This window comes from Carassius carassius, chromosome 30, assembly GCF_963082965.1.
Source record: "Carassius carassius chromosome 30, fCarCar2.1, whole genome shotgun sequence".
Lineage (NCBI taxonomy): Eukaryota > Metazoa > Chordata > Actinopteri > Cypriniformes > Cyprinidae > Carassius > Carassius carassius.
The window spans coordinates 8,876,156-8,897,936 of record NC_081784.1 but is presented as its reverse complement, the minus strand read 5'-3'; the positions used below and the strand labels follow the sequence as shown (position 1 = coordinate 8,897,936).

Sequence of the window (21,781 nt, the reverse complement as noted above, 5' to 3'; positions counted from 1 at the left end):
CCTGGGTTTCCACTAGGTGTCCTCAGTTCCCACAGTGTTTATCATTTATCACTTCCTGTCTCCTTATTTGGTCACCTTCCTCCTTGTTTAGTTAATTGATTGTTCCCCACCTGTCTCCTGTTTCCCCATCATCCTTTTGTGTATTTATACCTGGTCTGTCTGAGTCTTAGTCACGGAGTCCTTGTTTAATGTTGAGGTTATTTCATGTCCGTCATCTTGCCTTGCCTTGCCTTGCCTTGCCTTGCCTTGCCTTGTCTTCGTGTCTTGTATGTTTGGATATTCTGGTTTTGACCCTGCCTGGACTGTTTACCCCTCTGGATTACCCTTTGAATAAATATCATACCCGCACTTGGTTCTCTCTCTCCTGTGTTCTCTGTAACACCGACCGTGACAGCAACAGGACACTTTGTATGTCAGAAAACAAATAGATCACTGGAGGTTAATATATATCTACAGAAAACAAAACTTTTTACAGCTTGTGAATGTCTCTGTTATAAAAGATAATTAGCCTTTCGCCGAGCCCCGCCCCCATTAGTTACTGTTTCTACTTCCGACAAACAAATGGTCAAAAACGACCAGCGCGACAGATTGCCATGACGGGAAGAGGTATACCCGTGCGTGTCAGTGACCTTTTTTGGAGTAATACCTCCGCGATATCCTCCAGATCGAGGCAAAAGGGGATACAGTATGCCGTGAAGGGAAAAAAAGCGAAATCTGAGAAACACCATGATCTGTACCTCAAATGCAACCAGCACACTCTTGTGTAACGGTCATGCTCTTGCACTGCCGGGAAAGTTTTCTTTCATATGTTATGGTCTATTATTGTCTATTGCGAGTAGCTATTTTCATTATTAGCTTGGTGAGTAAAGGTTTTAAAAATGATAACTAAATACTAATTGAGTCTTAAATGCATAATGTAGACATATAGGCTAGCCTATATAGGCTAATGTTGGCATTATTCTTTTATTAAATTTCAGCTGCTATGGCGAAGCAAATAAGGCAGAGTCTTTATCTTAATTAATTTCGTTATTGCCAAATACCCATCTTAATTTAGAATTTATCTTAATTACAATTTTTAAGAAATACTTGTTTTTATTGGTGCGTTGGCCTATTTATAGGCTAAATGAGTCTATACCTAGGGCTATTTAGAGTTCTGAGATGTTACAATGTCACAGAGGACTTATTTTATTTCTTTGTTCAAACTTCCAAGTGGCCTATTACGTTAGTCATGTATAAATTATGTTAAAACATGTATAAATGACTCATTCTTAACAAAAGGCAAAAGAGCTGTGTCCGTGCGTACATTTGAATAATGTCGGGCTGTAAATGGGTTCGGTCTTTTAAAAAGCTGTCAATCAAAATTTACTTGTCTGACTCGGACCGTAATCTCAAAAATCAAAAATGTATCTAAATTTCCATCCCTTTCTCTACAGGTGGTTGTACATAGTTCTGGCCTGTAGCTATTTATGTGCAAGTTTTGTCAGAAGCTTTCTCTGGGTTTTCACCCACCATGTAGGATTCCTGATTTGATGTATTACCTTCGCAAAGTCACAGGGTGGTGGGTTTACCTGCTACGCTGAGTTACGATAGAATGAAAAAGCAAGCTTTGACAGCAAATACACTACTTCTAATTTTCTCAGGCTGACATCGCTGCATCTCGCCAGCTGTTTAAGGAAACATGCTCACTGATTTTGACACTTCTTGTCAGGACAAGACATTCTCACATACTCTAGTTGTTTGTGAGCTCCTTCCTATGATGTCAGAAGCACTAACTCTGGATGACTACAGACAGGATAAACAAAGATGGATGAGAGAAGTGCCAGAGGCACTCCAGAGAAGAAGACACATGTCTGTCTGTGTCATGATTGTATCTCCAGTATACCTTGTTCCGCTTCTTACCTCCTGCAGAGGAAGCCCAGCATGACTCCACATAACCGAGAAAAATAAAAAGATAGAGAGATGTACTGCAAAGGTACAAATGCTACCTCACTCCCTGCAGTTATTCCAGAAGGCAAACTATGTTTAGAACACAGGCGTGCCTGCTGATGTTTAATCTGCAACCAGCTGAATCTATCTGTGCTGTCGCTGTATGGTGCTTTGCATGCAAGTAACATCTTTTTGGAACTACTGGCTGAAGTGTCAGTTTCCCTATTGTGACCTAAATTTTATACATTGACCTAAAAGATGCACATTTTGTTCAGCACAGTAAGCAAATTTCATTCTTAGTTATCTCCTTTTTGAGTATTATAAAATTAATATCCTGACTGGACCATTTAAAGAACTGTACACCCAGAAACTACATTACACTAAATTTTCTACAAATGTACTCACTAGCTAGTTTTGGAAAGGAGAGAGTTGTCATTTTTAGAGACTCCTTCATTAGAGGCTCTGTCTGTCTCTCTCTGTTGGAAAATAGAGGGTTGTGTGGCAGCCAGCATGTTGGCAAATGCTATTGTGCATTCAACTGTCATGTTGGCTGATCATTTGGCATCTTTTTCATCTGACCCCACATCAGAGGGCACTATTAGCATTATTACCTTCTAGAGAAAGAGACCTGTCAGTGTTGCAAACTGACACAAACATAAACTGACTCTATTTCTCTATCCATTTCTATCTTTGTGTCTGGCATACAAAATATACAATCAAATGCGCAATTGTACATACTGTATATCTGAGCAACACACAGTAGTGGTTCTCCTGACTGAATTTCTATTTAACATCTGTGAAGATTCAATTACACATTATGGTGCTTAAGTCTTTATCAGTTTTTCATCTTGTGGGCACAATTTAGGAACATTGAATTTGAATGTTTATGCAGAAAATGCTATGCAGTATGGTTTTTAATAAGACAAAATAGTGAATGATTCATTTCATAAAAACAGTCTGTTGTTGCTGTTTTGTTGTTCTTGTTTTGCTCCTGAATGAATCACAGTTTTTATGAACAGATTGGTTAAGTGAATGATTTAATGACTCCTTCATAAAGCCAGGCACTCGTTACTTCTAGATGTTAAAAAATGTATATGCCTTTAGTTCTTGATATAATTGCCTCCTTAAGAATTAATGAAGACAGATATTTTTATTATTTGATTTAATGTTAATTGTACATATTTATTTATATCCTCTAATGAGCAGACGTATGTTGAATACTGGTATATGTGAATTTTTCACTTTTCTCTGCCCTCCGTCCTTTTGTTTTAGCCATGCACAGTGGATAACCCCTTTCATCACCTTAATTACAGTCTAACAGCACAGTCCAGCTCTAATGGATCAATGCTCTATTAGCTGTATGCTCATGTTAAACTGAAACACGCTTGTTTTGAGCCTCATTTTCTCCTTGCTCTCACAACACACCTATCCAGTCCATTAGAAATCCAAAAAGAGGCAATGTGTCCCTCAAGAAATTGCATGATCATTAAATTGATCAGATCAAGAGCCCCAGAGTGGTGGTGAAAGTTACGCCCATGCTGTGACATTTTAAGATATCCTGTATTTTAGTGTACATAAATGCAAGCTTTTCAAACATGGCTTTCTTTACGCTTCAGAAGGAAAGAATGAATGCGGAAAAAAGCATGTCTTGTTGTTTAGCCATTGGGTTCTTTTGAGGAGAGTATTTTATGTATTTTTTGCAGGCATTCAACTTTAATGCTGCAAGATATCTCACTATAATTCCCTCACATCCTCTGCGTTTAGTTTTATAGCTGCTATTTTAATTTTCTGTTATACATCTGTGAAGAATATCTTGGCTAGCCTTAAACCCCAGGCTTGATTTACGCAGTATGGTGCTTAATTTGTCATCAGTTTTACATCTTATGGGCACAATTTAGAAATACTGCATTTGAATGATTTATGCAGAAAATGTTATGCAATGTGGTTTTTAATAAGACAAAACACTTTGCAACATGTTAAAATGTTCTATTATATTACTGGCCCTAAATGGGACCATGGCACTGCAGTCGGCTTGAAATAATATTTTGGTTAAAAAAAAAAAAAGTAGCATTTTAGTGAAAATTGTGTTCTTAATATACAATTGTTTTAGAAAAGTGCTAAAAACACCATTTAGAAAATGGATTTTACTTCATTGGGTTAAAGTTAACTGGCTAACAGTTAACAACTTCAAGCTGGGGATGTACCGTAAGCTAACAGTTGAACATTTGCTTACGTTTTCTTCATTTAGCTCCATTTTAAATTAAATGTTATCCTGATTCTTAGAGTAGTTTACAACACTTAACAAATGCTATTTTGACCGCTGGTTTCTTAAGCGCATGTTCTTTCATCTGTAGATTTAGCTGTTCTGTTCAAAAGCAAACCGTTCAGAAGCCCATCTCTGAAATTATAACTCAGACTGATTGACTGACCACTGACCGACTCTCTGAAGAGTTTCATCCCTGTTCTTGTTTTGTTTTATCAATCTGGTGAAAGCATTTTGCCCCAGTGGGACTGAGAGTTTGCCATTTTTACATTATGGAATGTGGCGGGAGAAACTAACATTAGAGATTTATTAGCAGTACGAGTGGATGAGCAATGGATTATGGAGATAAGACTGCTGGGAATTTTGAATGTCTTTAAGTTATAATTGTATTATATCTTTTGAAAGTTGTCAATGATATGTCCTTTTCCTTAATTGTCACTGCAGTGTGTGTGAGTTGGGGTTAGTCGCACTGTCTTCAAGTAAGAAATAGCAAGTTACATGTTAAAATTACAACATAATATCAGAGCTACTTTTTTCAAACAGTATCTATCTTGCACAGTACTTTTCTATTTATACAATGTATGTACTGTTTTAAATTATTTACCTCAGTTTTCTACATTTTGGAAGACATATGGTTAATTTACATATATTTTTTTTTTTTTTAGAACCTACTGGTAGATGCTTTAAAGGAGGCAAATGCTCATCACATGTTATTATATATTATTCAAGATTATTTGATTTATTATTCATTAGCAAATATAAAATGGATCTCTTTTTATTTTCTCTTTAATTTTGTTGACCTAACTGCATTTTCTTAAATTAAACAATCATCATTTACTAAATTAATAAAAAAAACAAATACTATAATAAAATATTTAAGTTAATTTAATACATATTTACAAATGCTTTCATATATATATATATATATATATATATATATATATATATATATATATATAATCAAAAAATGTGAAGTCATGAACAAAAATAAAGCACATTTGCCTTGGGCGAAATCTAATAAACATACTTTGCTTATTTTCAATATTAATGACATCAAATTACTGGTCTCATCCCTGTACCTGTGAATCAGTCAGGAGAGGTATTAATGCGCTGAGGGCATATTTGACCAAGGTTACTCAGAGGTTAGCATTAGCCTTATCTAATCATCTCTACTGCCAGGAGTCTTTACCACATCACTTCAGGATCTTGGCTCAAATTTTGTGTTCAGCCCTCTACATTATATATCTACATCGCCATCGGCAGTCTAATTAAATGTCCCTTTTAATTTGTGACGGCCACAGAGTGACATCTTCCACCCTGTTTCTTCAATGTTTAACAAATCGCCTGATGTATGTGTGTTCACTTGTGTGTTTTCATGCACTGTTGAATCTCCTCTGTTTATGCTCCTCTCCTTCTTTAACCATTGGCAGATCTCCGGATGTGAGCGCCATTGTGTGTGTGTGTGTGTGTGTGTGTGTGTGTGTGTGTGTGTGTGTGTGTGTTTCTCTCATGCTTTTCCCAGCTCTTTAATTACTGTCCTCTCATGCAGGGCTGGCTCAGGTGTGTGTAATTATGCTGGTAATAAGGCCTGGAAAGTCTCCACCTGCCTCTCGCTGAGCACTCTGGCTCCCCCCCACACTGCCTTTCCTCTCTCCCTCGCTCTCTTTATGCTGACAGACAGGACTCTCTTCATCATTTCCCATCATGCCATTATGAGCCCGTTTTTTCTTCGTGACAAAACGGAGCGATGATGCTTGTCCTTTTCCCTCAGTGTCAGTGCAATGACTGTGCGTACAGTGTTTGGGGTTAGTCAGATTAACAGGTGGAAAGTTATGTTAAATTTACTTGCAAGTAAAGAACTTTAATATTTAATTTTACATAAATTATATAGATTATGCATCATGCTTATAAGTGATCAAAAATAAAGTAAAATAAAATAATACTTATTTTCAGACACAGTTGCTGATAGGTTTGTATCTTGATTAGTTTTGTTTTGTTTTTCTCCCAAATATAAAACATTAGGTTACATAATAGATTGTTTCCCACAATTGTTGTTCAATATTTATGTTTCATTTATTTACATTCAAAAGTTTAGGGTCAAGTATGTTTTTTTTTTTTATGTTATACTCACCAAGGCTGCATGTATTTGATTTACAGTAAAACATTAATATTGTGAAATTAGTTTACAATTTAAAATAGCTGTTTTTTTAATAAAAATATATTTTAAAGTTGTAATTATTCATGTAATAGCAGATCTGACACAACCCACCAACCCCCCCATACCCCTCCCCCCCACCCACCCTTTTCAGTGTCACATAGTCCTTCATTCTAATATGCTGATTTGGTGTTCAAATACATTCAGTGATGATTTTTTTATGAATATTTCAAAATAACAGCATTTATTTGTAATTTATAAAAAAACAATATAAAGGTTTTTACTCTCATTTAATATATCCCTTCTGAATTTAAGTATCAAGTAAAATAAATTAATAAATAAATAAAAATAGATGTTTCTTAGTATAGCCTGAGATTAAATACAAAGTCTTAACTAACTTTTCCACAGAATTGTAAAGCATTACTTCAAGTTAAATTAATAATAATAATTTATAATTTTTTAAAATGAGTAATGCAGTATTGTAATTCTTTGCCTTTAATAGTAGTGACACTCAGTACTGAGCATCTAGAGTTTCAGCTGCACAGCATTCCCATAATGATAACAAACTGCTTACAACCCACTCACACACTGTGGAGCTGCAGCCACCTCTTCACTAGATAATATTCATCATTTGTTGAAAAAGGTACAGCAGTGTTCCAGTAATTACAAGTATCATAAAATACACATCACATCTGCGTCTCATCTCCTCCTACCTTTAGGCCGATATACGCAGGTTCAAGAGCTGCGGTGGCCCACCCGTCCCTTTCATTACGCCTGACAGAAACAATAAGAAAATTCAAGCAGGAAAGTGAACATGCCACAGCTAGTGCGTCAAAGTTTTTCTGGCACAGTCCCCATGTAATTATGAGCCTGGGTGCCTGGCGGTGACAGATCGCTGGTAAGAAGGCCAGCAGAATGTCGTGGCACCTGCTGGGCTCCCGAGCCTCTGCTTCTGGCTGCAGCCACAATCAAATTACAAGCAACTCTATCAGATTAAAGAGAATGGATTGAAGCTGTTCCTACCTGGCCAGGTGTTTCCCACCTACTGTTGAATTCTAGTTTTGTTGCTGCTTTGAAAGAAAGATTTATACTCTACTGAAAGGCTTTGGCTATTTTGAATAGCTGCTTTTATGAAACAGGGGCAACAGCAAAAAGATACATTATAAAATATACCAATGGTCAATAAATAATTACATTTATTAATAGTAATAGTAATAACAACAGACCCTAGAGTATGCATTATTGCTGAGCAACATAACATTCAAAGATCATTGTGTTGAGTTTCTCTTTAAAAAAACATTTATAGCTTTCCAATTTACTTAATTCAATTCAATTCATTTCAATTCAATTCAAATTAGCTCAAATAAAGCTTGTGTTGTCCTTACAGGTGAAGTGTGTAACTGTGCAACTACAATAACAGAACCAAATCAAACTCACACTCTGCCATTCAAAAGTTTGATTTGATTTATTTTTATTTTTACATTCAAAAAGGATGCATTAAATTGATCAGAATTTTCTTTTGAATGTTTTATTATTCAACAGATTTATTTTTTTCACAACAATATTAAGCAGCAAAACTGTTTTCAACTGTGATAATAGAAATGTTTCTTGAGCACCAAATTAGCATATTATAATACTTTCTGAAGGATCATGTGACACTGAAAACTGGAGTAATGACTGCTGAAAGCTCTGTTTTTACATAACAGGAATAAATTACTTTTTAATATTCAATTTTTTTTATTGTAATAATATTTCACAATATTACTGCAAAATTACTGCGTAATATCTGGGTAAATAATTTCACCACTACTGTATGTTGCTTGGAGAAGTGCAGCAGTTCATTTTGCATCAGCTTTATTAAACTTTACTCTGTATTCCTTTCTGTGGTAATGGCACAATCCCTCTCCCTCTGGCAGTGGTCCTTCAATCAGGGTTGAGTTATGACCAGTCTGGCCTGCACACAGCAGTCTTTGCATCCTCATTAGACCTTCATTAACCCTCTCAAGCTGAGCCTCCACTCAGCTTACCAGTGGATGTGTTTGAACACCATTCTTCATTTCCCACATTCCCCCGCTGCTCAGCGCAGTGTATGGGAACTGTGGTTCAGTGCCGGGCTTTCAGCACATTTACTTTAAAATGACATACAAGGCTCTGGGGACATACATTGACCTAATGTGCTGCACAGACACATTCATGAAGAGAAACTGCTTTTGGATGTGTCAAATGCATGTCATTATTTTGACAAATAATATCCCTACTGCGATGCCTCGGTAGCCATAAAAATGAGACAATGAGGAATAGAGTCACTTCTATACCTTCACTCCCTTTTGTTCGCCTGAGGATATCTTTAATATAGATATAGACATATCCTCAGCAGGTTAAAAAAATGAGGTAATAGTGTTTCAGAACTGGTTTTTGATCTCAGATCACACATTAAAGTCATATCTGGTATGTTGGTGGCTGCCATATTAAGTTTGGGACTTTGGGAGGCTGATGTGATAAAAGTGACCATGCCCACAGAAAACTGGATCAGTGGCAAACTTGCATTAATTCAACATGGACTGTTTTACATTAAATAATTAAGGTTTAGGAAACTTCACCAAACAAGTGAGCAAACAATCTCCAATTAGTCTCATAACCAAATTAACAAATGAATGTTAAAGAGTTAAACAGGTTTTTATTTCAGAAAACTTCCCCCACCACAGTACTTTTATACTTAAAGTTATACATATCGTTAAATACAAACACAAACAGCATCTACAGAGAGCAATATCAAATATATGTTCATGTCCATAAAATTATGCACACATACATTAATTAAAATATATATTTATGTACTGTGTGTAAATTTAGATTTAGTATTTTAGAAATGTAATAATGTTTATATTACTACCTGTATAATTAAATACTATATATATATAGTAAATATAGTATCGATTATTTGTATTCATTTGTATCATATATTTGGATCCAAGTCTAATAGTTTGTATTGCACACTCTCTTTCACATCCTTTCTTCATCCCTGTTAGTTCATCTTTTATTTTACCATTGGACATCTATACTCTGGGGCCATTTGGATATAAATAGCATAAGGCAGAAACAGAAAGTTCTCTCCATCTCTACTCTATCTCTCCTAAAGTCTAGTTGCCCCAACTCTCTGAACATAATGTCTAAAAAGGTGTGGATGACCTCTTCTATCAGGACCACTCACCTTTCTATTCACTCTCTGTCTGAGGGATGAGTGAGAGAGAAAGAGACACAGATGTAATGATCTAAATAAATGCAGAAGAGTTCCCAGGAGGAAAGACTTCTGCTGTGTATTTACTAACACAGTGGTTCTCAACTAGTGGGATGCAAAAATGGGTCACAGGTTTGTTCTGAAAAAAGAAAACGCTAAATGCAACTAATAATTTATTCATTTATAGTAATGATGGTGAATAAATATATTTAACCTATTTGTCCAATCAAACAACATTATTTGGCTGCAAATTCATTGAGATTTTTTAAATGCTAGCAAAATTAGACAGATGCTTTCATGAACAGGTTGCATGACAGTCCCTTGTCCTAAAAGCCAAGAGTAAAATTACAAGGTCAAAGAAAATATGAATCAGACTATATTAAAATAAATAAACAGTTAATTTATTCATGTTAAAGCCATTTTTGTTTACTTAGTGCAATAAAAAAAAAGTTTATACTGTATTGGGTCACAAAATCTGGGTCCTGTAAGAAAACCAGTTGAAAACCATTGGCTTTTTGACATTCTAGATTATTCTTCTTTGTTCTCAATGGGCATTTAGGGTTTTTGAAAGAGGTGCAGAGATTCCTGTGGTTGTGTTCTCCCCTTTTTGTGTCCTGGCCCACTTAAAAATGTCTTAAAAATTTCTCTGTTCTGAGTTTAAAGGATGATGGGGAGAAAAAAAAAGGGAGCAGGACCATTTTCTCTCTCTCTTTATGTCCACGACACCCCCTAGAGACATTCTCCTGCACAAAAATAAAAATGTTACTAGTCTCAAGTAAAGTCTTAATATTTATTCCAAAGGGCAGGCCATAAACTATTAATAGACAGCTGTCTGTCTGCAGAAGGCTGTGAGGGAGAATGATTTTATATTGAATCCTCGTGTGGTTTGCCAGTAAGGGGGAGAAGAGGTGGTCCGGTCTCTCACCATCCCGCTGGGAGTCCTGCTTTATCTCCCTCTCCGTCCACCAGACGAGACGAGAAACGGTGTTACAAGGCTGTCTGTGAATTTTTGATATATTCGGCAGGACGATTATCTGATGTCTCCCTGGGAGGCACATTTCCTCCGTGAAGGGAGAGAGAGGCATACCTGTGGCTTAGAGGGAGAGCGTGAGGTTGATAAGGACCCTTAGAGTTGACAGAGAGGAAGTATCACCTTTCTTGGTTTTAAAGGAGGTCTATCAGGGCAGGAATGAATATTTATATTATACTCAAAATCTACAGGTGATCAATACAGCAGTTTAGAACCTGTAATGCTTCTGTTTTGCATTTGCTAATATTGCTAATATAGTTTCTTTTATTTAAAAATATCATTTAATCAGCATAGCTTTTTGAGTTGGAGTTGAACTGAATTAAAAGGTATGCCGTTCTAAAGTTCTTAGTATCATCTGAAGGTCTGTACAAAAGGGGTTCACAAATTAAGTTATGATTAGTGAAAAAAAATGCAGGAATTGAATTTCTTATTCATTTTACGTTTCTTTATGTAAATAAATTCACAATCCTAAACCTTTCTGTTTATTTTCAAGTTTAAGTGACATTTAAATTCTAGACTTTCAGTTTGGCCTTTTGAACCCCGCTGAACATAATATGCAAATATGAAGGAAATGTTTGCTATTTAAACATTTGCTGGATCTTTGATTTTAGTAATACAGTGTGTTCCCTACAGGCTGACGGCAATCTTTCTTTGTGTTGTTTTATACTCTTGTTCACATGAGCTCTTTGTTTTTGGAACATGGGAAAGAATCAAAAGAGGGTTTTTGTATGTATTGAAATTCCTGTTGTAATCATAGAGATCTTAAGCAGGATGGCCGGTCTGGGTGGTCCGGAAAGGAAGGAGATGGACTTGAATATGGGATCCAGTCTCCGCAATGATAAGGAAGTGCTGGGCGTTTTTTTTTTTTTCTTCAATCTTTATGTTCTGCTCTTAAGTGACTTTGCTTATATTCTGGTGAGCTGTGGTTAGAGATGACTAGAAGTTTGAGCTCAAGTGGAGGAAGTGAAGTGTTGAGGTGTATGTGTTCTCTTCTTTTGTACAATATGTATTTATTTGACCACTTTTCTTGATCATGCTTTTGATTTAATACAAATAGGCTGTCCCATAATGCAGTTCACTAAGCTTGACCTTATATTTCCAGTGTGATTCTACCTGTTAAGACATTTCTGTTTAAATGAGGTTGTACATGCAAAAATACACCTTTTTATATCCAAAATGACAATCACCGATTTAAACATGAACAAATGTTGCAACAATGTAGCATGCAACTGTATTTTTAGTATTGCATAATGTATATATATAATATATAAATTTATTTAGTGAAACAGTATTGGCAAACTATCAATATACACAGAGCAACAATCATCAAAATAACTAAAACATTTATCACATTTGTACAATTTTATAATTGTTCCAAAACAGGAAATCAATAGAACATTTTGCATGCGCAACATTTTTCTTTTTTTTTCTTTTTTTTTTTGCATTTTCTGAAATATCATAAATATATTAATTTATATTTATTCAGTGACGATGTTTTGACTAAAAACTACTGTATGGACAATAAAAAAATAAAAAAATAAATAATAATAATAATTATATACATACATACATACATTATATATATATATATATATATATATATAGATAGTTTGCCAAAACTGTTTCACTAAATAAACTGTATTACTGTTTTAGACTTATTTGGATTTTTAACAAAGTAAGGAAAGTCTCTAAAAGTGCCTCACTGTCATAAATGAGTCCCGTGAGTTCTAGTTATAACAGGTTTGAGTACTGGTACTTTCATTTTTATTAATAGTGTTGCCCTTAGCCATGTGTTTACCCAGAGATGCATTGATCCAGGTTTCCATTATGCTAAATGCCTCTTTTACGCTCTTTCTGCAGATCGACCGTGTCATATTCTGCGTCTTCCTGGAGACAGATTATGAGATTTACAAGAGGAAGATGTCAGATTTCTTCTCCCCAGGTACTATATCTTCTTATTGGAATCTAACTTCATTTTATTTGTTGGTTGTAACACCCACTCAGGTCAAAGCTTGTTACTTGGGTATCAGTCAGAATTCACAATGTCAAGCATCTGACTGTCATGACACCTGAAAGAATTTGTATCATATTTTGTTGTCAAATTGCATAAATACAGCACAGCATGAAGTGATTGGATTCCACATAAGCAAAAGCTGTTTATGGTAATGTACAGCCCAGGTTGGATTATTTAAACTGAAAATAATTTCACCCCACCTTGATCATAGAATGCAATCAGGATAACCACAGTCAGACTCTCTTCCAATTAAAGGGCTGTTTCATCCAAAAATGAATATCATCATGTGCTCATTTACTGTCATCATTTATATGTTGCTCCAAACATGCACAATTTCTTCTCTACAATACAAAAGTAAAATCTGAAGACTGTAGTCACTTTTTTTCCATTTATTTGCTAACGCTTAACAATAAGGTTTCATTTTCTAATATTTGTTAACTTCTTTAGTTTACATGAAATAACAATGAAAAAAAAAATATTCTAATTAGGGGTGTAACGGTACGCAAAAATCACGGTTCGGTTCAGATTTATTACATAGTAATAAATAACTATGATTACAGTGCAGCATTACCAATCCCAGCTTGTAGGCCTGCTCATATTTTAAATATATATATATATTCCAAAGTGTAAAATGCAGCATCAACAGTTTCAGTTTTTAGACCTGCACAGATTTCGTTATTGCGTTGGACCGATCGGAATTAAGAGCAAAGGTCTGTTTAAATGCCGACGGGAGCTGCGTTTGAATTACAATCGTTTTTTTTCCTAGTTGTAGTGTTGTTCACACTTGCGTGATGCCTTTTGAAGACCAGTGACACACTGGCATATTGCACCTTGTCAAACATAGTCTATTTTGCCGCCAATGCTGTTGACGGTGTCCTTTATCAGTAGGCTTTATATTTATGCTCAACATGAAGTATAGATATTGTTGTCGTGAACACAAGATCGTGGTCTGTCGGCGGTCTCCCTCTATTATGTCACCTACAGTAGCAGCAGCATGCCAGCACTGCGTCAGGCACGATTCTGGTGTGTAAAGACACAGAAAACGCGAAGCAGCCGCGTCTTCCACCACTTAATATGTTCGTTTGGAAACACGAAAATGTACCAATGTTCCGCATACAAAATATTGCATTCGGTCATTCGGGACACACGTGCACCGTACCGAAAGCCCTGTACCGAAACGGTCAGGTACGAATACACGTACCGTTACACCCCTAATTCTAATGCATTTATCAATATTAGTTAATGTTAATTTCTGCATTTACTATTACATTTTTAAAATGTAACAGCTGTATCTGTTAACATTAGTTAAAATACTTTGAACTAACATAAACTAGCAATGGACAATTATATTTTATTAACATTAACGAAGTTTGATAAATGCTGTAAAAATATATTGCTTTGTCAGTTTGTGTAAGCTTATGCATTAACTAATGTTCATGAAGGAGACATTATTGTAAAATGTTACAATTTGATTGAATATAGAAAAACTTTCATACTTCAAAAAAGGATGAAAAGCATAAAAGACATTTCCTTGGTGTGTTCATAAAGAAGTAAATATGTCCAATTAATATACAAATTGCTCTTTTGAGTTGGATCTTTTCAATGAATCATGATCATGTTCACAAACCTAGCATGAATGATTTGGCCATCGTCACTCAGCTGGTTACAACAGTTAACAACTCACTAGAAGGGTCGATTATCACTTAAGTTTTGTCTGTTTCTCAATAATAAAGACCTGATTATAGTGCATGAGTTTTATGCTGTCTACACTGAATTTTTGGTTCAGACTGCCCACCACTTTAAGAATCGGTCCAGTCATGTACAGTATATGCAGTGTAATCCAAAATATACAAAACAATATTCTAGGGGTGCACGATTTATATCAGCCGATGATTAATGCGCATCTTGTCAGTAAGCCGGTTATCTGATCAGCTGTAAATTCCATCAGGTGTTTGATTTAATACATATATATATATATATATATATATATATATATATATATATATATATATATAAAGAGTGACCAGCATAGTTTTCAGAATCTCTGAAAGTCATACAAGTTTGGAGCAACATAAGGATAAGAAACGTCTCAGGTTACGAATGTAACCATGGTTCCCTGAGAGGGAACGAGACACTGCGTCCTCTGAGGGGACACTATGGGGAACACCTCGTCGTGACCCGTGTCTGCATACTTTGAAAAACGCCAACGTGTTGGCCGGCGACAGCCTCTGACGTCACTACCAGCGCAACTATAAATACGCGCCCGTAGGACCCGTCACTATCTTCTTCGTGAAGCTTGCGTCCGAAGCATGGCAGGGAGCTAGAGGACGCAGTGTCTCGTTCCCTCTCAGGGAACCATGGTTACATTCGTAACCTGAGACGTTCCCTTTCAAGGGAACTTCGAACTGCGTCCTCTGAGGGGACACTATGGGGAACAGTATACCCACGCCGCCATGCTGAGGGGAGTGCAGACCAGAATCATGGCAAACACTAAGTACCAACTCTACCGCTTTTCTCTTCACCGGGAGTCGCCCCTGGGATGGTCTGACGGCTGCCTTATGACATTATCCCTTACGGCCAAAGGCCTAAGCTACATACCCAACTTATCCTGTAGGGCCCTGGCCCGGGGTAGAGCTAAAGGCTTGGAATCACAGAGATTCCTTTAAAGGGATACGGCTAAGAGCCTGGCACTTTCCTCTACCAAGTCTTTGCCTGTCACACAGGGGCTACTGCTAGCTTTTGCAAAAACCTGCCGAAAGGGCTGTCCCCACAGCACTCTAGTAGCGGCGCCCTGTTCTAGATAGGTATCCGAGGATACCTAGGTGGAGTGGTGCCCAAGATGAACGGGGCTTAAACCAACTCAAGAAAGGGCACGAAGCAGCAGCGCGAAGCCCTTACCATCTAGGGATTTTAGAAAGAACGCAGAGACTAGCGTGCGAACTTACCACAATGTGGATTTTAGAAAGTGCGCAAAGACTCCCGTGCACACTTACCATAACATGGATTTAAAATACTGTTCTAAGGAGGGGTTCTCGTGGGACTCTGTCAGAGCAGCTCGTAGAAGAATGGCCCGGGAGCAGAGCAATTGGAGGCCTCAGCCCCTGCCTCAGCAGGATGCCTGCTCTCACAGAGCGTCTCAAACAGTATGTGGTACTGGAGCGCTCTGAAGAACCGGGAATCAGTCTCCCAAGAGAGGAAGACTCCGAGCTCCGAGCAGCATGCTCATAGGTGACCCTTTCAGAAAAGGGGAGCGCTGCTGAACTACTCGAGAATTGCCCACACAGCCCCCCCAAGTTGAGGGGGCTTGGGGTGTACAATAAGTACACACCGGTTGGATGAAGCCCAAGGAACACCGGGGCGAATCATCCCGAGAAAGGGAACGAAGCGGAGCGCGTAACCCTTACCATACAGGATTTTAGAAAGTGCGCAGAGTCTTGCGTGCACACTTACCACTTTACGTGGATTTCAGAAAGTGCGCAGAGTCTTGCGTGCACACTTACCACTTTACGTGGATTTCAGACAGTGCGCAAAGCGTTAACGTGCACACTGACCACCATGTGGATTTGAGAAAGTACACAGGCAAGCGTGTGTACTGAAAGGTTACCTGACAACCACAGTATGTGGGAGCTCACATTCAGAGAGGCCTGTGAAGCCTGCTACCTGATAACCACAAAATGTGGGAGTTCACCTACAGAGAGGCCTAGAGAGGCCTACTATCTGTTACCAGATAACCACCTCAGTGGAAACTGAAAGCAATATGGAACTCGACTCCAGGGAGGCCTGGTGAGGCCTACTACCTGACAACCACAAATCGCGGGAGCTCGCTTTTTAGGAAACGCACAGTATGTGGGAGCTAAATCTCCAGGGAGGCCTGGTGAGGCCTACTACCTGGCAACCACAGTATGTGGGAGCTCACCATCAGGGAGGCCTGATGAAGCCTACCACCTGACAACCACAATATGTGGGTAGTCCACCCAGCCCCTCATGATAAGGGAAGCGATGCTTGAGGTGTATAACAAATACACACTGGTTGGATGAAGCCCAAGGAACACCGGGGCGAATCATCCCAAGAAAGGGAACGAAGCGGAGCGCGTAACCCTTACCAAACAGGATTTTAGAAAGTGCACAGAGTCTTGCGTGCACACTTACCACTTTACGTGGATTTCAGAAAGTGCGCAGAGTCTTGCGTGCACACTTACCACTTTACGTGGGTTTCAGACAGTGCACAAAGCGTTAACGTGCACACTGACCACCATGTGGATTTGAGAAAGTACACAGGCAAGCGTGTGTACTGAAAGGTTACCTGACAACCACAGTATGTGGGAGCTCACATTCAGAGAGGCCTGTGAAGCCTGCTACCTGATAACCACAATATGTGGGAGTTCACCTACAGAGAGGCCTAGAGAGGCCTACTATCTGTTACCAGATAACCACCTCAGTGGAAACTGAAAGCAATATGGAACTCAACTCCAGGGAGGCCTGGTGAGGCCTACTACCTGGCAACCACAGTATGTGGGAGCTCCTCTTCAGAGAGACCTGATGAAGCCTACTATCTGAAAACCACAATGTGCTATTTAGTGGAACGCACAATATGTGGGAGCTAAATCTCCAGGGAGGCCTGGTGAGGCCTACTACCTGGCAACCACAGTATGTGGGAGCTCGTCTTCAGAGAGACCTGATGAAGCCTACTATCTGAAAACCACAATGTGCTATTCCGTAGAAACGCATAGTATGTGGGAGCTAAATCTCCAGGGAGGCCTGGTGAGGCCTACTACCTGGCAACCACAGTATGTGGGAGCTCGTCTTCAGAGAGACCTGGTGAAGCCTACTATCTGAAAAAGCCACAATATGCTATTCCGTGGAAACGCATAGTATGTGGGAGCTAAATCTCCAGGGAGGCCTGGTGAGGCCTACTACCTGGCAACCACAGTATGTGGGAGCTCGTCTTCAGAGAGACCTGGTGAAGCCTACTATCTGAAAAAGCCATAACATGCTATTCCGTGGAAACGCATAGTATGTGGGAGCTAAATCTCCAGGGAGGCCTGGTGAGGCCTACTACCTGGCGACCACCGAACGTGGGAGCTCACCTTCAGAGAGACCTGGTGTAGCCTACTATCTGAAAACCACAATATGCTATTTAGTGGAGACGCACAGTATGTGGGAGCCAAATCTCCAGGGAGGCCTGGTGAGGCCTATTACCTGGCGACCACCGTATATGGGAGCTCACCATCAGGGAGGCCTGATGAAGCCTACCACCTGATAACCACAATATGTGGGAGACCACCCAGCCCCTCATGTTGAGGGAAGCGATGCTTGAGGTGCATAACAAATACACACTGGTTGGATGAAGCCCAAGGAACACCGGGGGCGAATCATCCCAAGAAAGGGAATGAAGCGGAGCGCGTAACCCTTACCATACAGGATTTTAGAAAGTGCGCAGAGTCTTGCGTGCACACTTACCACTTTATGTGGATTTCAGAAAGTGCGCAGAGTCTTGCGTGCACACTTACCACTTTACGTGGATTTCAGACTGACCACTATGTGGCTTTGAGAAAGTACACAGGCAAGCGTGTGTACAGAGAGGTTCCCAAGCATCGCAGAGGCGCTGGATCGCACGGGAGCGGTGAGCTCCAACCCTCTTTTCTAGGCGAGGGGAGCATCACCTGAGGCAGTAAATACAGAGCTTCTTGCCATAACCACCACCTCCCCGGATGCGCCAGGCGGCCCCTCAGGGTGACCTGGCCGGACATCTATGGAATTCCCTGCAGTGCTGTGCCAATTCTTTGGCCACCTAGCTACTGTAAAGGAAACTCACAGAGATTGTTAGTAGACACATAACCACCAGCAACATAACGTCCATAAACAGGTAGAGCAAGGGTTACCTACTCACCCACCCTCCTGTACTGGAGTCCCGCTGCGGGGCGCCCCCTTCTGGTCCGGACCGTCAGTAAGGCGGTTGCTATGAACATAGAACCAACCAAAACATCATAGGTCCAGAAGGAGACTGTTATGTGAGAGACCGTCCACCTAACCTCGATCAGGTGGAAAGCTGGTGGCTACAGGGGAATTAGGCAGGGGAGGACAAAAAACAGAGGTTAAAAACAGAGGTTAAAAACATCCGGAGCTACTAGGTCATCCTACCGCTCTGACCCGGGCGAGGACGCTGCCTCGTCCGAATCACGTCCCTCAGACCCTGCTTACCGCTCCGTGACCCGCGGTTCCTCTTGCCAATGCCCTTAGGCGGGGGAGGAGCGTGAGCCGCAACACTAGCCTTCTGCGCCCCTCTACGACCCTCAGATCGAGATGGGCCAGGACCCCTGAGTTGCTCGGGCTCGGACCTGGACCTTCGTGGAATGAAGGATTTAAAGGCCGCTGAGCGCGCCCTTGCCTCCCTGAACTTCCCGACCACCATCTCGACGGAGGTACCAAAAAGCTCAGAAGGCGAGACCGGAGCATCGAGAAGAAACCCCCTTTCTTCCTTCCCGATGTCAGCCAGGTTCACCCACAGATGTCTCTCCGTCACCACCATGGCCGCCATAGACCTGCCCATGGCGGAGGCGGCCTGCTTGGTAGCTCGGAGAGAGAGGTCTGTGGTGCGGCGCAGCTCGGCTACCTGGTCAGGTGAAAGGCCCTCACCTGTATCCAGGTCCTTCAGCAGGTCAGCCTGGTAGGCCTGGAGCACCGCCATCGTGTGCAGTGAAGCCACAGCCTGACCAGCTGCCGCGTATGACCTGCCATTTAAGCGGGATGTATCTTGGAGGGGCTTAGATGGCAAAGTGGGAGATTTAAGAGAGGACGTTTGCCCCACAGAGAGATAGCAAGCCAGCGTCTCTTCTACAGGGGGCATCCTCTCATAGCCGTTCTCATGCAAGCCCTCGATATTAGCATAGCTCGTATGCTGAAACCGGTGGATGCGAGAGGAAAACGGCCTCTTCCATTCCTTTTCGACTTCTGCATGTAAGTCAGGCAAGAATGGAAGGCTCACCTGGGCTGGAGGGCTATGGTCAGACAAGTACCGCTCAGCGAGGCGACCTCGTGGCGCCACCTTGCTGGCACCCTTCCATGGCAAATCTAATTTTGCCGTGGCGCGATCCATAACCTCTAACAGCTCCTCATACGCGGGACAGGAGGATCGAGAAGGCTCAGCCTCAGCTTCTTCACCACTCTCAGACATCTCCTGCTCTTCCTGGGTAGAACCCAGCAGAGCACTAACTTCAGTGTCAGAATGGGTTAATGATACCACATCTGCCTCCCGAAGTTCGCTCTCGTTCGCCGCCGGAGAGTGTGAAAAGGAAGGTCCCTCTCTACACTCCTCAGCGAGATCCATTTGTGATCCCCACGAGCTCATTCTCCTCCGTGCCTCGGCAACGGCGGGACCTGAGCCGCGGGATCCAGATGGCTGTCCCTCTTTCCTCGAAAAGAGAGACAAACGAGAGTGGAGCTTTCTCAGAGAGAAACGCTCGCAGTGCACGCAGACCGCCCCCTCAAGGACATCGCGCGCGTGCTCTTCGCCCAAACAAGAGACGCAAAGAGTGTGTGTGTCATCGGGTGTCAGATAACGCTGACACGGATGCACACACTGTCTAAACGCCTTGCTAGTGGAAGCCATGATGAAAACAGTAATAGATCGCTCTTACCGTCTTGGTTTTTCGTTTCTCAGATGCACGCTTCAAACAAAACAGTCAACTGAAGACGAAGAAGATAGTGACGGGTCCTACGGGCGCGTATTTATAGTCGTGCTGGTAGTGACGTCAGAGGCTGTCGCCGGCCAACACGTTGGCATTTTTCAAAGTATGCTTCAGACACGGGTCACGACGAGGTGTTCCCCATAGTGTCCCCTCAGAGGACGCAGTTCGAAGTTCCCTTGAAAGGGAAACAATGTTTTTTGTGTAATTGCTAAAATAATTTCAGAAAGTTTCCCAGAATCAATATTGCAACCTACAAATGGCCTACTTATAGCACATTAAACCAGGTTAGGAGAAAGCATTTTAACATTGAAAAAAAACATAGACACCATGTTTAAAGAATACATAAAATATTGCATATATAAAAGACCCACAATATTTATACTGAGAGGAAAGGGGAGAAATAGGATAAGCTTTGTGCATTGGGATGTGTTTTTGCTGTCTGCATCTCACGGCTCATTGCATTTGTGTCTCATTTTGTAACCATCCGCCTTTGAGTGATTTTTTGTTTATTGTTTGTTTCCACAAACTCAATTCGTAACTAAACTCTTAGGCTTCTATAACATCTCGTTTTCCTTGCTGCCTGAGAATCCCAGGAAATGCTCTAGTGCAGGGGTTGGCAACCTACGGCACGCGTGCCAACAGTGGCACGCAGAGGGATAATCGCTGGCACGCAAGCAATAAGGAAAACTGTATAATGACGTACAGTTTGATGTAATAACTTCTCATAGTCACACAGCCTGTTAGGAGCTACAAATACTATTAAAGTGTGAGAATTAACTTGCATGGATGCACGTGCAAACACTACACATACTAGGTGCTTCAGATCAAAGCCTCGGTCTAACAGCACTCGTCAATGTCAAAATGACTGAGATGGCCAATCAGATCAAAGTAGGCGGGGTTTACTGTTCACAGAAGCAGAGCGCGAAGTGTCAGTTTAACGTTAAAGAGAGTGAGGTAAGATGAAGCTGCAAATCAATTAACATTAGTCAACTTTGAATAATACGTTTTACCATAGAAATGTTAAATGACCTAAAGCTATATCCAGTGATGAAAAATTTTCTGAAATATGGCCATTTTGAGAGAAAGAAAGTGGGGTAAATTGTCTCTCTCTGCAGACAATGAAGCGATTTTGCCCCTTTGTTGTTGAGAAATATAATGTAGCGATTCAGTATCGATTAATAAAAGTAGCGTGACAACACTCATAGGTTTATGAGCTTCTGAATGCTACTTTTTGCACAGCACGATCTCAGATCTCTGTGTGCGAGTGGTGTGTGTTGTGTGTGTGTCTGTGTGTGCACGTTCATCAATTAAAGCAGTGCATTAACGTTGATTAAACGTTAAAAAAACGTTTTTTTTATCGTATAATAAAAAATTCTGTATGTACCGTTTAAATACAGAATTATATCGGGGTGTGGGGGGGGGAAGGCTGTGTTGGCACAGTGGTTAACCATAAAAATAAAAAATGGC

At 40.3% G+C, this 21,781-nt stretch overlaps 1 protein-coding gene across 1 annotated transcript in view; it reads left to right on the top strand.

Annotated features, from left to right (window-relative positions):
• The window catches only part of LOC132110296 (ADP-ribose glycohydrolase MACROD2-like), a 577,997-nt gene that overhangs the window by 527,774 nt on the left and 28,442 nt on the right, over positions 1-21,781 (top strand). Inside the window, exon 9 of the mRNA XM_059516865.1 lies at positions 12,473-12,554. Coding sequence (XP_059372848.1) covers positions 12,473-12,554 — 82 coding nt within the window. The remainder of the gene's footprint in view (positions 1-12,472; positions 12,555-21,781) is intronic.